The 20567-nt window shown below is 41.9% G+C and overlaps 1 protein-coding gene across 1 annotated transcript in view; it reads right to left on the bottom strand.

Annotated features, from left to right (window-relative positions):
• LOC127971207 (plexin-A1) overlaps positions 1–9666 on the bottom strand; it is a 29783-nt gene extending 20117 nt beyond the window's left edge. Inside the window, exons 1-4 of the mRNA XM_052574070.1 lie at positions 9648–9666; positions 9462–9550; positions 8650–8865; positions 8325–8460 (exon numbers count right to left, since the gene is read on the bottom strand). Coding sequence (XP_052430030.1) covers positions 8325–8460; positions 8650–8865; positions 9462–9550; positions 9648–9666 — 460 coding nt within the window. The remainder of the gene's footprint in view (positions 1–8324; positions 8461–8649; positions 8866–9461; positions 9551–9647) is intronic.
• Positions 9667–20567: the final 10901 nt, after the last annotated feature.

The raw sequence follows: 20567 nt of genomic DNA, 5'->3' as shown, positions 1-20567 counted from the left end.
CACTGCTTTTGTGATCTTGCAGTTAGATCAGTTCTCTTTGCTTGTGCTCGCATATGTTTTTGCTGTCATGAAATCTTCATCTCAATTCATCGTTCAACATTGTGTAGACTGACGGGAGAGGTTGTGAGTCAGGTAAGCAGGTCGCGACTTACATTTGCACACGTAGTTTACTGAGCTGTATTAGACGCACTAGTGTTAGGAGTGGTGCTAATTATGTATGGTTTTGTTTTAGGTAGTATAGTTTAGGCATAGCGTCTTGTACGCTGAAGATGTTTTCTATACCTTTTTTGTTGATAGTGAGTTTAGTTCTTTAACTTTAGTTAAAGGGGCTTTTTGTTATATTTAGTTTTTTGATTTAAGCACCACTTTCTTGCTCCTTCCTCTTCCCCAGATTGTCTGTTGATCTGTTTACTCTTGTTACATTTTACTAATTATAAATATTCATTGCTTTATTATTCTCCATTATTATTATCTTTTTCCTTTGTTACTACTTCACTTTATTGCAGTTGAAGAATTAAAATCTTTCAACTCAGTTATGGACTGTTGTCTGCTCCTTTTCAATAGCAAGTTCTCATTACCATATTGACATACACATGCAAATCTCTTGTTACATCTAATAATATTCCTAAATAGCATCTAAATAATAATGTTACAAAATATAGTTAAATAATTCCTGTTACACGAGTACTTAGTGAAGTGAAAAAAAAGTATTGTTACTAGTGATGCGCGGGTTAATCCAAAATGAGTTATCCAAAATGAGGTTACCCGTGGTTACGAGTCATCCAAAAATATCTTTTTATGATATTCGGGTTGCGGTTCGTCAGGTCATTTGAAACAAAGATACCTTTGTAATTTATATAGTACTAGACACAATTTTGAAATACATAGGCTTACACTTGAATAATAAGAAGCAAATATATAGCAGACAATGTAATGAGGCACCGGCACGATCACTTGCATTGATGTGAACTGGAGGGTACCGAAACTTAGCTTGTGCCTCACATATTTGAAAAATATAGGCTATATATTACAGAAAGCTTGAAATGTCTACTTTTATACGAAAATATTCAAACCAAAATAAACAGGCTACTCTCTGATTATGTAATCCATATGAAATACGCATTTCTCTCTGGTGTTCATGCGAGTCCGCATCGTCAACTTCATCTTTGCAGCGACGCAGAAAACACCAGTTTTTTACTAAACAATTATATGTCTACCTGCAAATTTATACACATTCATATTCATTACTTTAACCAGTTATTTGTGGCAAGCTTTATGTGTGCGGTCATAACCCTTATTATCCTTTAGGCTGTAGCATATTTAAGTAATTAATATAAACGGGCAATTTGTCCACGAATGGCTTAAATGAACAACTAGTCGACTAGAAAAAAAAAAAAATTGTCGGAGGCAGCCGTTATTCCACATATTTTCGAACCAGCAGGCCATTCTGGGTATTGACATTTTTTTTTTTAATAATCTTGACAAAATTAGAATATATAAAGTTTTTTTTGTTTTTGTTTGTTTGTTTTTTTGCCTAGGTCCTATGTCTACGGCCCAGTGATGCTACGATGAGCATTTACTACTTAAAAAAAAAATGCCAGTCAGGAAGCGGGTCGGGTACAGTATTTTCTTTTTCTTTTTTTGCGGTCTGAGTTGTGGGTGGGTTCATTGAAAACGTTGGTCGGGTGCGGGTTGTTTATACACTGACCCACGCATCACTGGTTGTTACCAATGTCCTGTTACACATTTATACAAACAAAAACCCAGTGTTGTGACTGAATGCGTTCATTGAAGGATAGTTCATGAACTTGTTCATATTTTGGGCGAACGTGAACTGAACGTGCTGTATTAATGCCTGATGAACGTTACTGTCAACTCGTTCATTCTGGTGTGTGTGAACGGCACGCTCTCTCAGGTTAACTTCGTTCAATAGGGTGCCAGATTTCTATAGAGCCTTCCAGGCGAAAAACCGGCTAAAACACACCGTTAACTGGTCTTAATGTGTAGCGGAAAAACACCCAATCTGGCAACACCAGCCACCAGTGTCGCACCACCGTCCGCCGCATGCGTGACTCGTCATCAAAAAAAAAAAAAAAAAGCCATCAAGGCAACAGCAGCATGTAGCAAGAAGGCGTATGATCATTTAAAAGAATTTTATGATGTTTATGACAAGGTCGGTGAGAATGGGAGACAAAGCATTAAAGCAACAAGGGGGAAGTGCTGTCCCCTCAATGCTAATGTAAACCCTGGTAGGATTCAAAACTGGATATGAAGATGAAATCTGACGCATAGCTTCATTGTTAAAACTGATAAAATAATTGCTGTCTGTGATTCTATATGGGCTGTTGCAATAATTTTGAAAAATAATAGCTCGTAGCAACATATGGAAAAAAGAACTATGAACTAGTTCATTTTTGGAACTGTGTGAACTTAGTTCAAAATTTTGTAGTTTGAACTATGAACTGAACTAGTTCATTTTAAAATTTGTGAATTGAACTTTGAACTAGTTCATGTAGAAAGTGAACTTTCCCAACACTGCAAAAACCATCCTGTGGGTTGTTACATGTGTGTAGTTACAGAAATATTACCGCTATAGATACTATGTAGCGGTATGTACTTACACTGTGGTTATATACACATTTAGTTACTATGTAAGTACACATGTATTAGGGACACAACATAAAGTGGGACTAAATTTTCACTTGCGAAGCCACCACAGTGGCATTAACTTGGGTTTCCTTACTCTTAGAGCTTGTGTACAGTCAGCAAATAAGATTAGAGCTTTCCAGATCAAGAAAGTGGTGTGTTTTTTGAGCTACTGTATATTATATGCAAGGTCAGCAGATGGACAGTGCACTGACTGAATCTGAGAATACAACCATAGTAACACAAAAATGTACATTACTGTTCAACTAGACCAAGAATTCACTTTTTCAGATAGTGACCAAGAAGCTTCAGACAGCATGGAGCATTCATCAGTAGTTCAAATATTTTCATCTTCCATTTGCAAATCAAAACTGGCAGGACCAATCCCATTGGATCAATGTCACACCTGTGTGGCTCTCTCTCTCTCCATCTGCTCCGGCAAGGCCAGTCGCTGTCAGAAGGGACAATCTGTCGGCCCTTCTCCTCGCCTCCCATTCCCCCTCACCCTGTCACATTATGTTTCCCTCATGGTTGATCAAAAATCTCCACTCAAAATGTGTATGACTTTCTTTTGTACTCTGGAATAAAATGGTGCATTTTCTAAAGATTTTTTTCTTCATAATAAGGCCCCTAATTTAAGTTGTTATTCATGTGTCACTTGCACAGAAACATAAATTTAGGTCTGTTGCTAAAACAAAGGTTTTGTGTGGCTTTAGTATGTCCCTAGGAATACACATTTTATAAGTTATTTATTTATACATTTATTTATTTATTATGATGCAAATCTGAATTTTTAGGATCATTATCACATGATCCTTTAGAAATCATTCTAATATGATGATTCATTATGAAAGTTGGAAACAGTTCTGCTGCTTAATATTTTTTCAGAACATGTGATACTTTTTAGGATACTTTGATGAATAAAAAGTAAAAAAAGTAAAAAAAAAAGAATAAGCTATGTTTTTAAAATGTAATAACAATATATACTACTGGTCAGTATTTTTTTTTTCTTTCTTTTTTTTAAATAAAAACAATACTTTTATTCAGCAAGGATGTGTTAAATTGATAAAAAGTGATAGTAAAGTATTATTTTGAATAAATGCAGTTTTTTTAACCTTTTATTCATCAAATATATTAGACAGCAGAACTGTTCTCAACACTCATAATAAATCAGAATATTAGAATGATTTCTAAATGATCATGTGATAGACTGGATGTTACATGTGACACTGAAGGCTGGAGTAATTATGCTGAAAATTCAGCTTTGCATCACAGGAATAAATTATTTTTTTTAAAGTATATTCAAATAGAAAACTATTATTTTAAGTTGTAATAATATTTCACAATACTATTGTTTTTTTCTGTGTTTTGATCAAATAAATGCAGGCTTGATGAGCAGAAGAAACTTCATTCAAAAACATTAAAAATAGTAATGTTTCCAAACTTTTGGTCTGTACTGTATATATATAGTTACTAGATTTTAGTAGTTCATTATTGCATGAACTATTCTTTCTTTCTTTCTTTCTTTCTTTCTTTCTTTCTAATTAATTAATTAATTGTAATTAACAGAGATACTAGATTTGTTTATTAAAATACAATTTTAATACTGACTTATGTTATCTGGTAAAAAAAAAAAAATAGAATATATATATATATATATATATATATATATATATATATAATATTTCTAACCATATACCATGCTGTACTTAGTTGGCTTGTGTTTAGTCTAGCCACTGTAGTTATTGCAGCTCTGTGCTCTCTTGCCACATCTCCGTGCATGCACACTGGTGTCCTCGTGGGTCCAGGAAGGGTGCGTTGAGAGACTCCCATGCCACCAGAGACAGGAATGAATACTGTGACTGTTTAGACTCTTCAGGATTTTTTTTTTCTCTGAATACTGAAGCCTTTCAACAATATAGTGTAACTGCATGACCATTGGGTCGTGCAGTGTTTTTAAAATGAACCAATGGCTCGGCAGCAGAGCTGGCTATATAAGCATGTAAGCATAAGAATCCTTGCCGCTGTTGCCTATGGCTTGCTTAGTTGGGGACACTTCATTTCCAGTGATATCATCGACTTGACTGCAGAGATATTATTTAAACTGAACTGGATGTTGTCAAGCCGAAACTGATCGCCACACTAATCGATGGCACAAACAGGGAGCAAGACCCAAAGGAACACGAGACATCAGATGGTCACAAGTTTCTTATATTGCTGCCGTAGCTTCCTCAGCCCCAGATTTGACTATGACAAGGCTTATGAATTCTGGTGTTCAACCACCCCCTATACATCTTGAGAACAGATTTGAAGCATTAATGAATGTGGGTGAGGAATCACCAAATGTGATTAAACATCTATTGGATCAGCCAGCAGCTAACACCCCTACTAACAGGCGCTCAAGGTCGAGCAGACAGTGGCATTCAGCTCAGAGCTCAGCCGAGCCAAGGACTCTGATAGTGGGTGACTCTGTTATCAGAAACATCTTTCACCAGAGTGTGTCAATCCATTCAGCACACACACACACCGGGTCCGAGTCATCATGTGGTTGACATATCCCACAAGGGCACTGATAACACCATGCAGCCAAAACAAGCACTGTTGATAGACACTATCCCGGCTGAGCCCTGCCCACAGAACTCCTCACAGACTGACTCTGATGTATCAATACATCTACAAGATTCAGCAACCAGGGATGACTTTGTGGAAAACAGCCAGGGAAGCCAGGACAACACATCACAGCCACCGGAAACACCAGAGACACAGCCCATCTTGCCAGACACATTATCCCTTTCTCCAGCATCTCCACTTCTGTGCTTTTCACAGAAAATGGAGGAATTGGTGTATGCTGGGACTAAACTCTCTCACTCATTTGCTGCACGCCCGCAGATATCAACAAAAAAATGGTGGGCCCCCCAACCACCAAAGCCTGTGGTCCCTTCTCCTGCGAGAGCTCTTCAACCACTGCCACAACGCCAGGGCCCAAACCCTCTATCTGCTGAAGGTGAACCAAAAAAAACTGATAGCAGCTCTCAGTGATATGTGTCGGGTCCCCACTATAATAACAGCAACATTCACAAATGCCTACAGAACAAGTGGGAACCCAGTGTGCCTGTAGCTTTCCTTATTTCAGTTTTATAAACACTTTTGACTTGACTCAACATGTTCATGGACCCACACACAAAGGTGGACACACTCTAGACTTAATCATCAGTAGGGGTCTAAACATTTCATCCATTGTTATTCAGGACATAGCACTATCTGATCACTTCTGTATTTTCTTTGATATTTTGATGTCTGCTACAACTGAATCTAGATTGGTCTCTGTCAGAAGGAGATGCATTAATGAGAACACAATTGTACTATTTATGGAGGCTATATCTTTAACACCAAGAATTTCTGCAGACTCTGTTGATATTCTCCTTGATTCCTTTAACTCAAAAGTTAAGAATGTTATTGATGATATTGCTCCAATAATAGTCAGTAAGAAAACAAACAGACAGAAATCAGTTTGGAGATCAACAGCAGTTCAGACTATTAAAAACCAATGCAGAAAAGCAGAGCGGATGTGGTGGAAGACAAAACTTGAAATTCACTATAGCATCTATAAAGACAGCCTTCATGCTTTTAATATGAAACTAGCCACAGCTAGACAGAATTTCTTCTCAAACCTTATAAACAGTAACGTAAATAACACTCGTACTCTTTTTGCCACTGTTGAGAGAATGACAAACCCCCCAAGTCAGATTCCCAGTGAAATGCTCTCAGACAGCAAATGCAATGAGTTTGCATCCTTCTTTTCTGAGAATATCATCAATATCAGGAAGGCGATTAGCACATCCTCAAGTAATGCAGAGGTCAGACAGATTAGGCCAAAATATCAAAAAGATACTATGTCTACTTTTGAAGCAATTTGAATTTGAGCAAAATTCTGGAAGACATAGTGCACCACCTAAAACCATCAACCTGTTATCTTGACACACTTCCCACATCTTTTTTCAATAGTGTGCTAAACTGCTTAGAAGCAGATCTTTTAGAAGTGGTGAACGCCTCACTCCTTTCTGGGACATGTCCAAGCTCCTTAAAAAATGCAATTATAGCCCAATTTGTGCTGATTACAGTGAGATTAGACTGTACCCATTTAGATATTTATAAGAAACTGAAAAAAGCACAAATGTCAGGGCATGACAAAACTTCTCCAGGCACCAAAAATACCCTTAGACTCCAGAGGGATAAGCCCCTCCTGAAAAAGAGCAAATCTTAAAAACTGGGGCCCAGATTAGGAAGCAGACAGACTGGCTAAACCGACCGTCTGCTAGCTGCCTCCCGTCACAGAGGTCAGTTAATTCTCAGCACATAGAGACTCTTTCACCTAGATATCACACTATAGAGATGGTGTCTGTTCCCTGAACTAGAAAATACAAAAAACGTCCAAACCAAGTTAAGGCTAACAATTTAATTGAGGTTCAACAAATAAAAAACAAATGCAATATGGATAAACAAATGATGAAGCTTGGCTTATTGAATATCAGATCCATTTCTACGAAAACACTTTTTGTAAATAATATGATAACTGATCATAATATAGATGTGCTCTGTTTGACAGAAACCTGGCTAAAACCTGATGATTACATTATTTTGAATGAGTCCACCCCCCAAGATTACTGTTATAAACATGAGCCGCATCTAAAAGGCAAAGGGGGGGAGTTGCTTCATTTTATAACAAGGTTTTCAGGATTTCTCAGAGGACAGGCTTCAAGTATAACTTGTTTGAAGTAATAGTGCTTCATATAACATTATCCAGAGAAACAAATTGTCAGGGTGTGTACTAGACGGAGGACTCAAATGCAGAGTAAAGAAAAGGAGAATCTTTATTCTCGCCACAAAACACAAAATAACATAAACAATAATGAAATGCTCTGGCGCACACAGAGATCTCCGAGCTGGCCAGCACACTGTGGACCACTCGCGCTGCTGGATCTCCGAATTATGGATCCTTTGATGGAAAAAACAGAAGGTGAGACTGATACTGAGAATCATACAAAACGCGCTGATTGCCCAGACCACGAGCTACCGAACAGACAGGACAACACAGACCGCAGGGGAAGCTGAGATGGCACCCTGCACCGTGACAGTACCCCCCACCTCAGGGACGCCTCCTGCGTCCCCGGAGGACTCACCATGACGCTGATGAAATTCATCAATGAGATCGCGATCCAGAATATCGCGAGCCGGAATCCAGCATCTCTCCTCTCCTCTTGACAGCTAGTAACTCCCTATTCCCAATGTCATAGTTCCATTCTGCGGGGGTTAAACGATGAGAAAAGAAAGTGCAGGGATGTACTTTCTCTTCCGAAGTTGATATTTGAGACAAAACTGCCCCAACCCCCACCTCCGATGCATCCACCTCCACAATAAACTGATGAGATGGGTCAGGGGTCGTTAAAATGGGGGCCGAAACAAATCAACTCTTAAGGTTCTCAAACGCAGCTTGGGTCTGCGAGGACCAACAGAATTGTTTCTTTGTGGAGATGAGATCAGTCAGAGGAAGGGCAATCTGGCTAAAGTTCCGAATGAACCGCCTGTAAAAATTGGCAAACCCCAGAAAGTGCTGGACTGCTCTACGACTATCTGGGATGGGCAAGCTGCCTTTACCATGGCGAGATCCATTCGGATACCTTCAGGCAAGAGAATAAAACCCAGGAACGGAACCGACTGTCCGTGAAACTCACACTTCTCCAACTTAACGAATAAACGATTCTCCAGCAGCTGCTGGAGCACTCGCCTGACGTGCTGGACATTATCGCGCTCATTCTGGGAAAAAATCATTCTGGGAACCATTCTTCGTAAAGATGGTTGCCCCCTGAAGGAGCTCGAAGGCCGATGACATCAACGGCAAAGGATAATGATTCTTTACCGTGATGTCATTCATCCCCCGATAGTCAATACAGGGCCCAACGAACCATCCTTCTTCTTTTTCGGATTACTCTCCGTTCTCGGCACCGTAGAGGGGGGATTCCCCATGAACACGTCACCGGGGTTCCGTATGGAGCAGCATGTGACACGATGTCTCAACGCCACATCCCCTCGTAAATGCCTCAAAGACACACAACAGTCAAGCTTGCAGTCCCACATAGCCGTTCCCGACTCTCTCGCTTGACCAACCAGGAGAATGATGATGAACGCCACCCTGGATTGCTCCGTGGGGAAACAGGAAGGCTGGAAAGTGAAAGTCAGTGAGCACTGGGACAGAAATGATCGACAATGAGTTGGGCTCACCCGAGTATGGAGCGGGTTGATTGAGTCGAGGTTCCGCGTGGCGAGGAGCGTAAGTGTAACCCTGGTTCCTCGAAGGAACGAGACGCTTTGTCGAGAACCAATGGGGAACGCTCCAAGCGTGAGGTCTCTGAATAATGTGAATAATCAGTCTAATGGAAGGGCGAGACATAATAGGCGGGTGACATCAGAGACCAGGAAGCATAAAAGCATGAGGGGCAAAGCCGGTAATCAGCCTCAAATGATGAAGCAAGCGACGGCCAGAGATGCCGGAAGTGTGGCACTGCGACGCAGCATCTCATACCTTCGAGGAGCCAGGGTTACATATGTAACCTTAGACATTCTTTTTCAGGAACTTGAGCTGCGTCGAGAACGAATCGGGAACGAGAATGCCCACGCCGCCAGACTTTCAACCCTTTCAGGGCACCCTCCACCTGCGAGAGGAGATCTCTCCTGACGGGAACCTCACATGGAGTGTGTCAAAAAGAGAAATCAGGCCCAGGAACCATACTTGGCCCAGCCAGTACGGGGCTACTAACAGCAGCCGGACTCTGTCCTGGTGCACTCTCTTCAGAACTCCCGGCCTCGGCCACGTCTGTACCATGGCATCCAGCCCCAGTGGAGCTGGCTGAGTAAGAGGAAGGGAGAGGGGATAGTGCGATGTCCCTTGAGTCGCAAACAGATCCACCCGAGTCTGGCCAACCTGTCCAACTCTGTTTCATCACCTTGGTGTGAAGCCGCCATTTCCTGGCCCTCGGCACCTGCCTCAACAGGATGTCTGCTCCCATATTAAGATGCCCAGGAATGTGAACTGCTCTTAGCAAGGAATTCGTCCTGGGCCCACACAAGGATCTGGTATGGTAGGTGTATAAACGGCGTGAGTGCAGACCTCCTTGGTGGTCGATGTAAGAGACTACCGCTGTGTTGTCGGTGCGCACCAACACATGGTGACCTCTTAGGTCTGGGAGAAAATAACGAAGTGCACGAAGCATGGCCAGCATCTCCAGGCAGTTAATGTGCCATGTCAGATGGTGACCACTCCACACACCGCAGGCAGGGTTGCCACTCATGACCACACCCCAGCCCCAAGCGGCGACAAGGAGCTCCCAGCACCGGGCCCTGAGACAAGAACCAAGGCTTCCTCCACATATCCAAGGCACGTAGGCAGTGCCGCGTGACCTTTAGCATGCGAAGTGGGTTTCCCCTCAGGGAGAACCCATTGGTCTTGAGCCACCACTGTAGGGTTCTCAAGTACAGCAGGCCAATAGGATTCACATTGGATGCAGCTGCCATCAGACCTAGCAATCTTCTTGACAGTGAGTGACCGGCCTTCTCTCACTCTCGCGACTGCAGGAGTTACACAAGCGCCAGTCTGGATCCAGAACACCTGAGAAGAAATGATGCCAACCCCTCAGAGGATCTCAGATGATGCCAACCCTGAAACAACATACAGAACTACCATATTTTGCTATAAGTTTGATGGCATCATAATTATTGCTGTTAAAAGTGTTCGTTGTCTGTTTGACTACGTCTTTAATTTATTTTTCTGTACCTTACTCCCATATGTACAAAACTGAGTCAACACTGATAAGTATAGAAGCAGATTAGTCTCAAATAGACGATTCACACATGCGTAGACAATTTCACATGCATGAAACCTAATTCACGTACACACAAAAAAAAAATTTTCGTGCGTGAAAAAAAAAAAAAAAAAAATTCACAAAAAGCAATTCACAAGTGCAAAATAAAATTATATATTTATAAAATACATTTCACAAATGCAAAAAACAATTTGTAGATATACAACTGTGCACAAAAACCTTTGAATGTTTAAAATGTACGAGTGTCTGAATGTACAAATCGTCATTTACTACGAATCCATTCGGATTTGTGTGTGTGTGTTTTTGAGACTTTCCTGGCAGAGCTTTCTTCCCACGTGGGTCTGTCATACTCTTTAGCCAATCAGTTGCGAGCTGACCATTCAACCAATCATATCATAAGCCACTGCGAGTGCATTCAAGGAGCACGATTCTGCGCACCTTTTGCGCAATATGGATTAATTAGAACGGAAATTAAGCCTTTACATCAGTAATCCAGCATGGTGAATGAAGAAAGGGAAGCACGGGTAAGAGTTTGGTTTATTTCATAAAAGTTTGAGTTTAGACATTCAATCAAGACAGTTTTTTCTAGTTAGAAAACTAGTTAGAAAAAAATACAGTTGTAACAGGACAGTTACAGTAATTATAAATTAAACTGCAACCAGGATAGTAAAAAGAAAGACCTGTAAAGAAAAAAGTAACATTTTGAGAGTTGTGAAATTATAATTCTATATAATCTTGTTTTATAAATTGATGTCTATTAGGTCAGTGTGTACTTTCTTACAGTAATACATTTTAAAACATGTAGCCTAGTCATTATTAACCACTACGCTGAAGCAATGTACTTCAATCAAGATAAACAACATCAGATATTTAGAAACGTTGTGTAATTTGTACATCGAAATGCATCTTTCTCTTCTTATAATTTAGGAATATCTAAAGCAGTATATTCTTCAGAGACTTCATTATCATTTAGTTCAGGGATTCCCAAAGTGTGGTGCACGCACCAGGGGGTGCGCAAGAGGAAAAATCTAATGGCTGTCTGTTTGTTTGTTTTTTTAAATGGGATTTTTCCATACAACAAGTTTATACAAGCTAGCAAGCAATACGAAATTGTTTTGATTTCCTCCAGCTGCGCTCCATATTTTGGGCTGCTCACTTTAGGGTGCGAGTATGCTCAATATACTATGGTGTCAGACTGGTTTCCTTAACCTTCCTAAGCGTAAAGGAGCAACTGTATTTAAAATGCTAGAAAAGAGAGAGTCCGTCATTTTTGTTACATGATCAAGTTTCAGGTATGCTAAGGAATTCAGATACATCAGGAAGAGAACTTACAAAGCAGTCTTTAGTGGTAGAAGTGATGGTTCTACCATACTTGTAACAAGAAGTAGAATTTACCATTTTGGCTATATGAAGTTTGCACAAGACTAAATAATGATCTGAGATATCATCACTTGGCTGCATAATTTCAACACTATCAACATCAATTCCATGTGACAGTATTAAATCTAGAGTATGATTGAGTATGAGAATGTCTATAAATGATGATCCCAATGCATCTTCTTCATTATCAACATGGATATTAAAATCACCAACTATTAAAACTTTATCTGCAGCCAGAACTAACTCAGATGTAAAATCAGCAAACTCTTTAATAAAATCTGTATGGTGCCCTGGTGGCCTGTATACAGAAGCCAGTACACACATCACAGGGGATTTATCATTAACATTTGTTATACTTGAAGCCTGCCCTCTGAGAAATCCTGAAAACATTGATTTAAAATTAAGCAACACCTCCCTCTTTGCCTTTTGGACGTGGCTCATGTTTATAACAGTAATCTTGGGGGGTGGTTTTAGCCAGGTTTCTGTCAAACAGAGCACATCTAGATTATGATCAGTAATCATATTATTTACAAAAAGTGTTTTCGTAGAAAGGGATCTGATATTCAATAAGCCAATATTTACCATTTGTTTATCCGTATTGCATCTGTTTTTTTTTTCTTGAACCTCAATTTAATCGTTACTCTTAACTTGGTTTGGACGATTTTTGTATTTTCCAGACACAGTCTCTATAGTGTGATATCTAGGAGAAAGAGTCTCTATGTGCTGAGAATTAACTGACCTCTGTGACGTTAGGTAGCTAGCAGATCGTCAGTTTAGGCAGTTTGTCTGCTTCCTGACATTGGCCCCAGTTAGTCAGGTATAAACTCTAAGACTATGTGCCATATTTCTAGAGAGAAGAGCGGCGCCACCCCAGGAGGGATGAAGACCATATTACAGTGTCTGACATCATGCTTGCAAGTTCACACACCTCTTTAATGTTATTTTTAGTGATCTCCGAATGGCGAAGTCGAACATCATTAGCGCCGGCATGAATAACAATCTTACTGTATTTACGTTTAACATTAGCCAGCACTTTTAAATTTGCCAAGATATCAGGTGCTCTGGTTCCCGGTAAACTTTTGACTATGGTGGCTGATGTCTCTATATTCACATTCCATACAATAGAATCGCCAATAACTAGAGCACTTTTATCCTCTGCCCTTTCATTGGTTAAATTTTCCTCTTCCCATCAGTGAACATCAAACAGAAGCTTTGTTCAAGAGGTCTGTCAACACCCTGCAGCCACTCTTGATCTTACAAATGAACCTGACCTCTTCCTCTCTAGACCCAGTGTCTCTCACTCACTACCTGCAGTGATGTAGAGCCACAGCGTCTGTCATCATAAGAGCCTCTTCTCACTCTCTCACACCACGGATCACATATCGACCCACTTCTACACAAGGCAGGGAGCGTGAACTCTGTATTTCCCCTGGAGTCTGACCTTTGACCTTTCCATTGCCCCTCTGCATGGCAGAAAAGAGAGGCTGGAAGAGTGTCTACTTCTAAATAGGATACTTTGTACCCATTCATAAAACAGGATACTGAAATATCCTATTGAAACAGGCAGTGCAACCACCCTAAGGTGATTAGTTGATCTTGCAGTCTGAGCAAATCGGTTGGCCGAACTGTAAACACAAGTCGAAATATGAACTATGAGGTCAACTGCCATCTTAATTAAGTTAACACCAAAAAAACTGTTTAGTGATGTCTAAAATATTTTCTTTCTTTCTTTCTTTCTTTCTTTCTTTCTTTCTTTCTCTCTATGACCACTTGATTAACTCTATCTCTCACCTCTCCACCTGTAGCTGGTGTGCGGTGAGCGCACTGGTGCTGTTGTCCTTTGGCTGCCCTCCCACATGATTGTAAAGCGCTTTGGGTGTACAGCAATACACAATAAAGTCTAATGTTATTTGGAAGTTCAGCAGTTGAATTTAACTAGTGACTCTAATTAATCAATTTAAATTGCCATGCATTTAACGGTAAAAAATAAGATATTGTATGTTAGAAGAATACTTTCAGGTCAATGCCAGTGAAAAACAAAGATGATTAATATTTGTTCTCTGGAAATTGTTTACAATCTTAATGAGGTAAAAAGGCTTCATTAATTGTTAAATTGTAAGAAAGTAACCTACTAAGTTTCATAACTAACTGCTAATGAGCATGGTACAATGCATCATTGAAGAAATCAATTAGCTACTGTAGTTAGACTGTTACCTGAAACAATATTGTCGCAAATGATACATTCATCCACATTGATTTATGATATCACACAGGTAGTAGAGTAATAACTCCTTTCAATTAATCAGTTTACGATTGAATTGAAGGTTGTTGTTGTTGTTTTTTTTTGCTATAAATTATGGACTTTGCATCTGAGGTCTAACTTTATTTCCAAATTCAGTCATCGACTCTTTCTTACATACTAAAGCACGTACACACGTGCCCTCTTCAGAAATGGCACTTTAAATGTCTTGAAAAAAGTAAAAAACGTAGATGAAATTTGTACATTTTAGAAATTAAAGATATAGATTGCATTAAATGTCAGCTTGCTTATTTTACTAATTATAAATGCTGATTGTAGTCATTTACACATAAAACACTTAAAGTGTTCCTATTATGCTCTTTTACAAAGTCTTGATTTTGTTTGGGGGGTGTACTAGAACAGGCCTGCCTTCTCAAGTGCAGCTCAACCAAGTCTCATCCAATTTGTCGATATTTGTGATATCCACTGATCTATACATATAACTGGATCGCTCATCGCATTCTAAACTGCCAACAGACAGTGAGGCCACCGGAAGTGTTCAATCCACCATTTTACTAATCCCTATACCAGCATAGAGCAACATTGAGCTACATTCAAACCGATGACCTGAAATCACCCGATTTGAAGCAAATCAGTCAAATGAGATTCGTTTTTATGTTATGTGTATATAAATTCATCTTTACTTCAGATTTTCTCTGCAGTGTTTACGTTCGTTTGGGGCAGTATAAACAATATATTTAAGGGGGGGGGGGGGGGTGAAATGCTATTACATGCATACTGAGTTTTTTACACTGTTAAAGAGTTGGATTCCCATGCTAAACATGGACAAAGTTTCAAAAATTAAGTTGTACGTTTGAAGGAGTATTTTTTTTTCAAAAATACCTCTTCCGGTTTGTCACAGGTTTCGGAAAGTTTTTTTCGAGTATGGGTCTGTGTGACGTTAGATGGAGCGGAATTTCCTTATATGGGTCCTAAGGGCACGTCTGCCGGAAGAGCGCGCGCTCCCGTATAGCAGAGCAGCAGAGACATTCCAGGCCAAGAAAACCCTGCACAGATTACCAAAAAAAAAAAAAAAACAGCATTAAGGGACCAGTGGATGGAGTTTATTTTTTACAGAGCATCAACGGAGTTTTGCAAGTGTTTTTGCTTGTTCCCTGCATTTCGAAGATGCTTGTTTTACAAACAAGGCCCAGTTTGACGCCGGATTTGCACATCGTTTATTTCTTAAGGATAATGCAGTCCCAACAAAAAAGGGTCACAATCATGTGTTGGAACCGCAGGCGGTGAGTAAAACTGCTTCAAATATCTCTGTGTTGTTAACTTGGCTATCGCCGCGTAAGCACATCAAGTAAACAACATGCGATGTTGGCATCAAACTGCACTTTCCACATGTACAGCTAAAAAAAAAAAAAAAAAAAAAAAAAAAGTTGTTATATGTCAAATATATATATATTTTTTGCAGTTTTCACAAGTCAGTTGAAATGAGTAGAACAGACAGGTGTTCATACATAACTTTCGATATTTATTGCACGTCAAAAGACAGCAAGAGTTTTATCCTGCACTTCAAGTATTATCTTTGTAAGAAAAGTGTTTTGGGCCACTAGCTTTGTAGATGCGTGCGTGTGTCACACATTACATGTACACATTACATGCACGTTCTTGCCTTTGACCACAATGAATTTGAAGTAGCGCTTATATCTCCACCTTGAAAATGCCAACTTTTCATCGGATTGCTCCTGACTTGCCATTTCTGCTGCTGCTGCGAATCTGTGCTGTTGCGTGTGTGTGTGTGTGTGTGTGTGTGTGTGTGTGTGTTTTTGGCGCCGCTGGCGCTGTCGCGTGTGCAGGCATGTGTGTAAAAACACTGGCTCTGATTGGCTACTATGAAACATATGACTCTGCCTTAGCTATTCATAATCGCTTATCTCGTTTTTAACCCACCTCCTCACTCGCTGTGTGTGAGCCAGGGGTGCGTTCGGATTTCATAGTTTATTAAATCAATGCATAGTAACGCACCGCATTTAACTTTCAGTAATGGTAACGGCATTGTAACGACGGGAAAAGTAATTAGTTAGATTACCCCGTTACTGAAAAAATAACGTCGTTATCTAACGCCGTTCTTTTAAACGCCGTTATTCCAAACACTGGTAATGTCACAGCTTCCAAACGCTCTCAACGCAAAAGCTTACTCGCGCTCGTGATTCTTTAGCTCCGCCCACACGTCAAGCCTCCAGGCGCTCGTGTTTTTCTGGGAAAAATCAGTACAGACTATCTTTCTCTTATAAATATAATAAAACTAAAGACTTTTTGGAGTTATGAAGGATGCAGTACTACTCTATAGGTATTCAAGATTAACAGGATATTGAGTGAAAACGAGCATTTCACCCCCCCCCCCCCCCCCCCTTTAAATCGTTTAGGTGGGTGTGTCTGCTGCACACTGATGACCAGGTAACTGATCCAACACAAAGTACAGGCTATTTCTTTATTAACATATTTTTTCAGGAATTATTAAACATGAACGTATTAGAATCGGAAATGGATTTGAATATATTACAATGAATAATACAATTACGTTGTTAATATTGCTCTATAATGAAATCAAAAACTTAACATACTATTTTAGAAATAAAGCTTTATGTCTTTAAATATGTGCTGTATATAACGTTAGTCATTTATTTATCTGAATAAATTCAGATTATAGAATGTGTCACACACCTGGACTCATTTAGTGTTTTTGCCCCAGTGACCCAGTTTCTGTCTTCCGTGCTTAGTTTGATTAGTTCCCAGGTGTGTCTATTCTATTCCTCATGTGTTCCATGTCCCTGTTAATTTAGTTATTCCATCCACCTGTGTTTCCCCATTATCCTTTGTACTTAAGCCTTGTCCTTTCAGTTCTGTTTGTCGGGTCTTCATTTGCCATTTGCTACTTACGTGTGTCTACCTCTGTGCTCCATGTTGGATATCCCCTGTGTTGGATATATTAAAAACCTTATTCCGTTTATCCTCGACTCCGTATTCCTTCAGGCAGCGTAAAACCGTGACAGAAGACCCGAACCCCAAAAGAAGAAAATAGAAAACTGTGTGTTTTTCCCCTCCGTTTTGTTTTTGTGTTTTCAAAGTCTTTTTGTTTCGTAGTGTTCTATGGATCCCCTCTATCGTCCCGAATTCCTCATCCTTCTGCTGAAGCAGGAAGGACGTTCTCTCGAGGACCATACCAGACAGTTTATTCTATTAGCTTATGCCACCAGCTACCCGGACAACGCGCTCTGCACCTTCTACAACACCAGCCTGAACTCCAAATGCAGAGCGTTGTCGTCCGAAGATGGTCCTCGAGAGGATTTCGCCGCATTCGTGGAGTGGACTCTGGCGAGAAATGGGTCACCTCTCACCGTCTGCCCCATAGAGGACCTCGCCAGCCCCACTCCCGACCCAGAGACCAGCCAGCCACCATCACGCCGCACGGAGCCAGAGCCCACCGCAGCCGCAGAGTCCGAGCCATCCACTGACAGGGAGCCGGATCTCGAGAGCGCGACTGACCAGGTGTGTGAGCCGGCAACACTGTGCATCGTGGGAGTCCTCGTGGAGATCGAGGGCGTGGAGGAAAGCCCTGCCCACACTCCTGCGACTGAGGGTGAGCTATATGCAGTCTCTGAAAGTCATATGGAGCAAGTTCTGGATCTGATGGACTGGTCTACGGAGGTAATCCCTAATATTCCTGTTTCCCCGCTGGTTCCGTCCAGCCCTGATTCCCCTGTATACCCTCTCAGTCTCCCACTCCTACCTCCTCCAGTCATTTTCTCTGCTCCATTTCCGCTGGTTCCGCCCAGCCCTGAGTTTTCTGTTTCTCCGCTGGTTCCGCCCAGCCCTGAGTTTTCTGTTTCTCCGCTGGTTCCGCCCAGCCCTGAGTTTTCTGTTTCTCCGCTGGTTCCGCCCAGCCCTGAGTTTCCTGTATCTCCGCTGGTTCTGCCCAGCTCTGAATCTTCTGTTTCTCCGCTGGTTCCGCCCAGCCCTGAGTTTTCTGTTTCTCCGCTGGTTCCGCCCAGCCCTGAATTTTCTGTTTCTCCGCTGGTTCTGCCCAGCCCTGAGTTTCCTGTGTCTCCGCTGGTTCCGCCCAGCCCTGAGTTTCCTGTTTCTCCGCTGGTTCCGCCCAGCCCTGAGTTTTCTGTTTCTCCGCTGGTTCCGTCCAGCCCTGAGTTTCCTGTGTCTCCGCTGGTTCCGCCCAGCTCTGAATCTTCTGTGTCTCCGCTGGTTCCGCCCAGCTCTAAATCTTCTGTGTCTCCGCTGGTTCCGCCCAGCTCTGAATTTTCTGTGTCTCCGCTGGTTCCGCCCAGCTCTGAATCTTCTGTGTTTCCTGTATTCCCTCCCAGCCTCCCTCTCCCGCCTCCTCCCAAACCTGCTGGTCCCTCTACTCCTCTTTCGCTGGTTCCGTCCAGTCCTGATCCTCCTGTCCTTCCTCCCATCCTTCTCCTCTCTCCTCCTCCTAGACCAGCCAGTTCCTCGTCATCCCTGCTGGTGCCAGCCAGTCCCGCAGCTCACCCTCAGTCCTCGCCATCGGGGCGCGGTGGTTCGCCGCTGGACTGCCAGTCTCCAGCTCCGCCTTGGCGTGTTAAGGCCCTGTCTCCGCCTCCAGCCTCCGAGCCCTGGACTCCTCCTCGGTCCTTCGACCCAGCGGCTCCGCCTTGGCTCTTAGCTCCCTCGTCTCCACCGTGGCCTGTCATCCCACCTGCTCCACCAGGCTCCCTCGTCCCTCCGGCTCCACCTTGGTCAGTCGTCGACCATCCGCCGCCTCGGGACTCCACTCCTCTGGTTCCACCTCGTCACTCCATCCCTCCGGCTCTGTCAGGCTCCTCCTTCCCTCCGGTTCCACCTCCATCCTCGGTCGCTCCGGCTCCACATCGGTCTGCCAGGACCCTGCCTCCGCCTTGGTCGCCTGAGCCTTCAGCTCCACCTAGGCCCTCCGGATCCTCGACGTCACCCTGGCTCTGCGGCTGTGCTGCTCCATCTTGGGCTCCTCACCCACCGGTGCAGTCTCCGCCTGTCGGCCCCCTGGTGTCGTCGACCCTTCCTTCACCATGGCTCCTCCCGCCGTCGACTCCACCTTGGATCTCCGTCCTGGCTGGTCTCTGGTGGACCATCTGGCTCCTCCTGCTCCTGTCTCCTCCCTGGCTCCTCCCTCCGTCGTCTCCTCCCTGGCTCCTCCTTCTGTGGTCCCTGTCTGCTGGCCCCCTCCTGGGAGTCCGTCCTCCACCGGAACCTCCTCCCAAGTTCCCACCCACGCCTCCCTCGGTTGTTTCTACGGTGCGAGGACGCACCTACTGGGAGGGGGGAGTACTGTCACACACCTGGACTCATTTAGTGTTTTTGCCCCAGTGACCCAGTTTCTGTCTTCCGTGCTTAGTTTGATTAGTTCCCAGGTGTGTCTATTCTATTCCTCATGTGTTCCATGTCCCTGTTAATTTAGTTATTCCATCCACCTGTGTTTCCCCATTATCCTTTGTACTTAAGCCTTGTCCTTTCAGTTCTGTTTGTCGGGTCTTCATTTGCCATTTGCTACTTACGTGTGTCTACCTCTGTGCTCCATGTTGGATATCCCCTGTGTTGGATATATTAAAAACCTTATTCCGTTTATCCTCGACTCCGTATTCCTTCAGGCAGCGTAAAACCGTGACAGAATGAGAACTTTGTCATTTGTTTTATATGTTGAGGTCATGTCTGTATGATGTTTTTCATATTCATGATGCTCACTACTGTAATGAACGTAGGTTTTTAGTAAGAAGGGGAAATTCCCGACATTTAAAAAAAATAACCGGTTAAATGCCTTGGGTGTTTGCATTGTAATAATGTACAGAAAAAATTAAAATGAATAAATGCTGACTTGTTACTGTAGGTGATGTTTTTTCATTAAAATCATACAATGTCCTATTAATTCAATAGAACATTTACGCACACTAGCGATTACCAATATGGCGGCGTGGCGGCTTCACTTTCATGATGTCATAAGCAATCCAGTTCTATATTATAGATCAGTGGTGATATCACAAATATTTGCGTTGAAGTCCAAACGAGTCAATTGTTGTAGTTTTTGAAAAGTGATTTCTGTTAAATAAAATATCTCCTTTTGAATTAGACTTTGGGCTTTGTAACTTTGCAGATATTTTTTTTATGCTCAAAAAGCAACATTACAGACTAATTAAAGTTGAAAAAGTGAAAAAGCATAATAGCACCCCTTTAATACGAACTTTATATTCAGCAACACTCTTAGCTCTGAGACACCAAATAGAGATGTCTGACAGATTACTATGGTGTCATCAGAAACACTAAATCTATAGTATATAGATATTGGATATTGATTAGATCTGATGGTAAAAATGGGTCTCTATGTAGGAGGGTTAAAAAAAGTTTGC

The sequence above is a fragment of the Carassius gibelio genome, chromosome A4 (assembly GCF_023724105.1).
Source record: "Carassius gibelio isolate Cgi1373 ecotype wild population from Czech Republic chromosome A4, carGib1.2-hapl.c, whole genome shotgun sequence".
In the NCBI taxonomy this organism is placed as follows: domain Eukaryota; kingdom Metazoa; phylum Chordata; class Actinopteri; order Cypriniformes; family Cyprinidae; genus Carassius; species Carassius gibelio.
The sequence above is the reverse complement of the archived record's forward strand: the minus strand, read 5'-3'. Positions and strand labels throughout refer to the sequence as shown.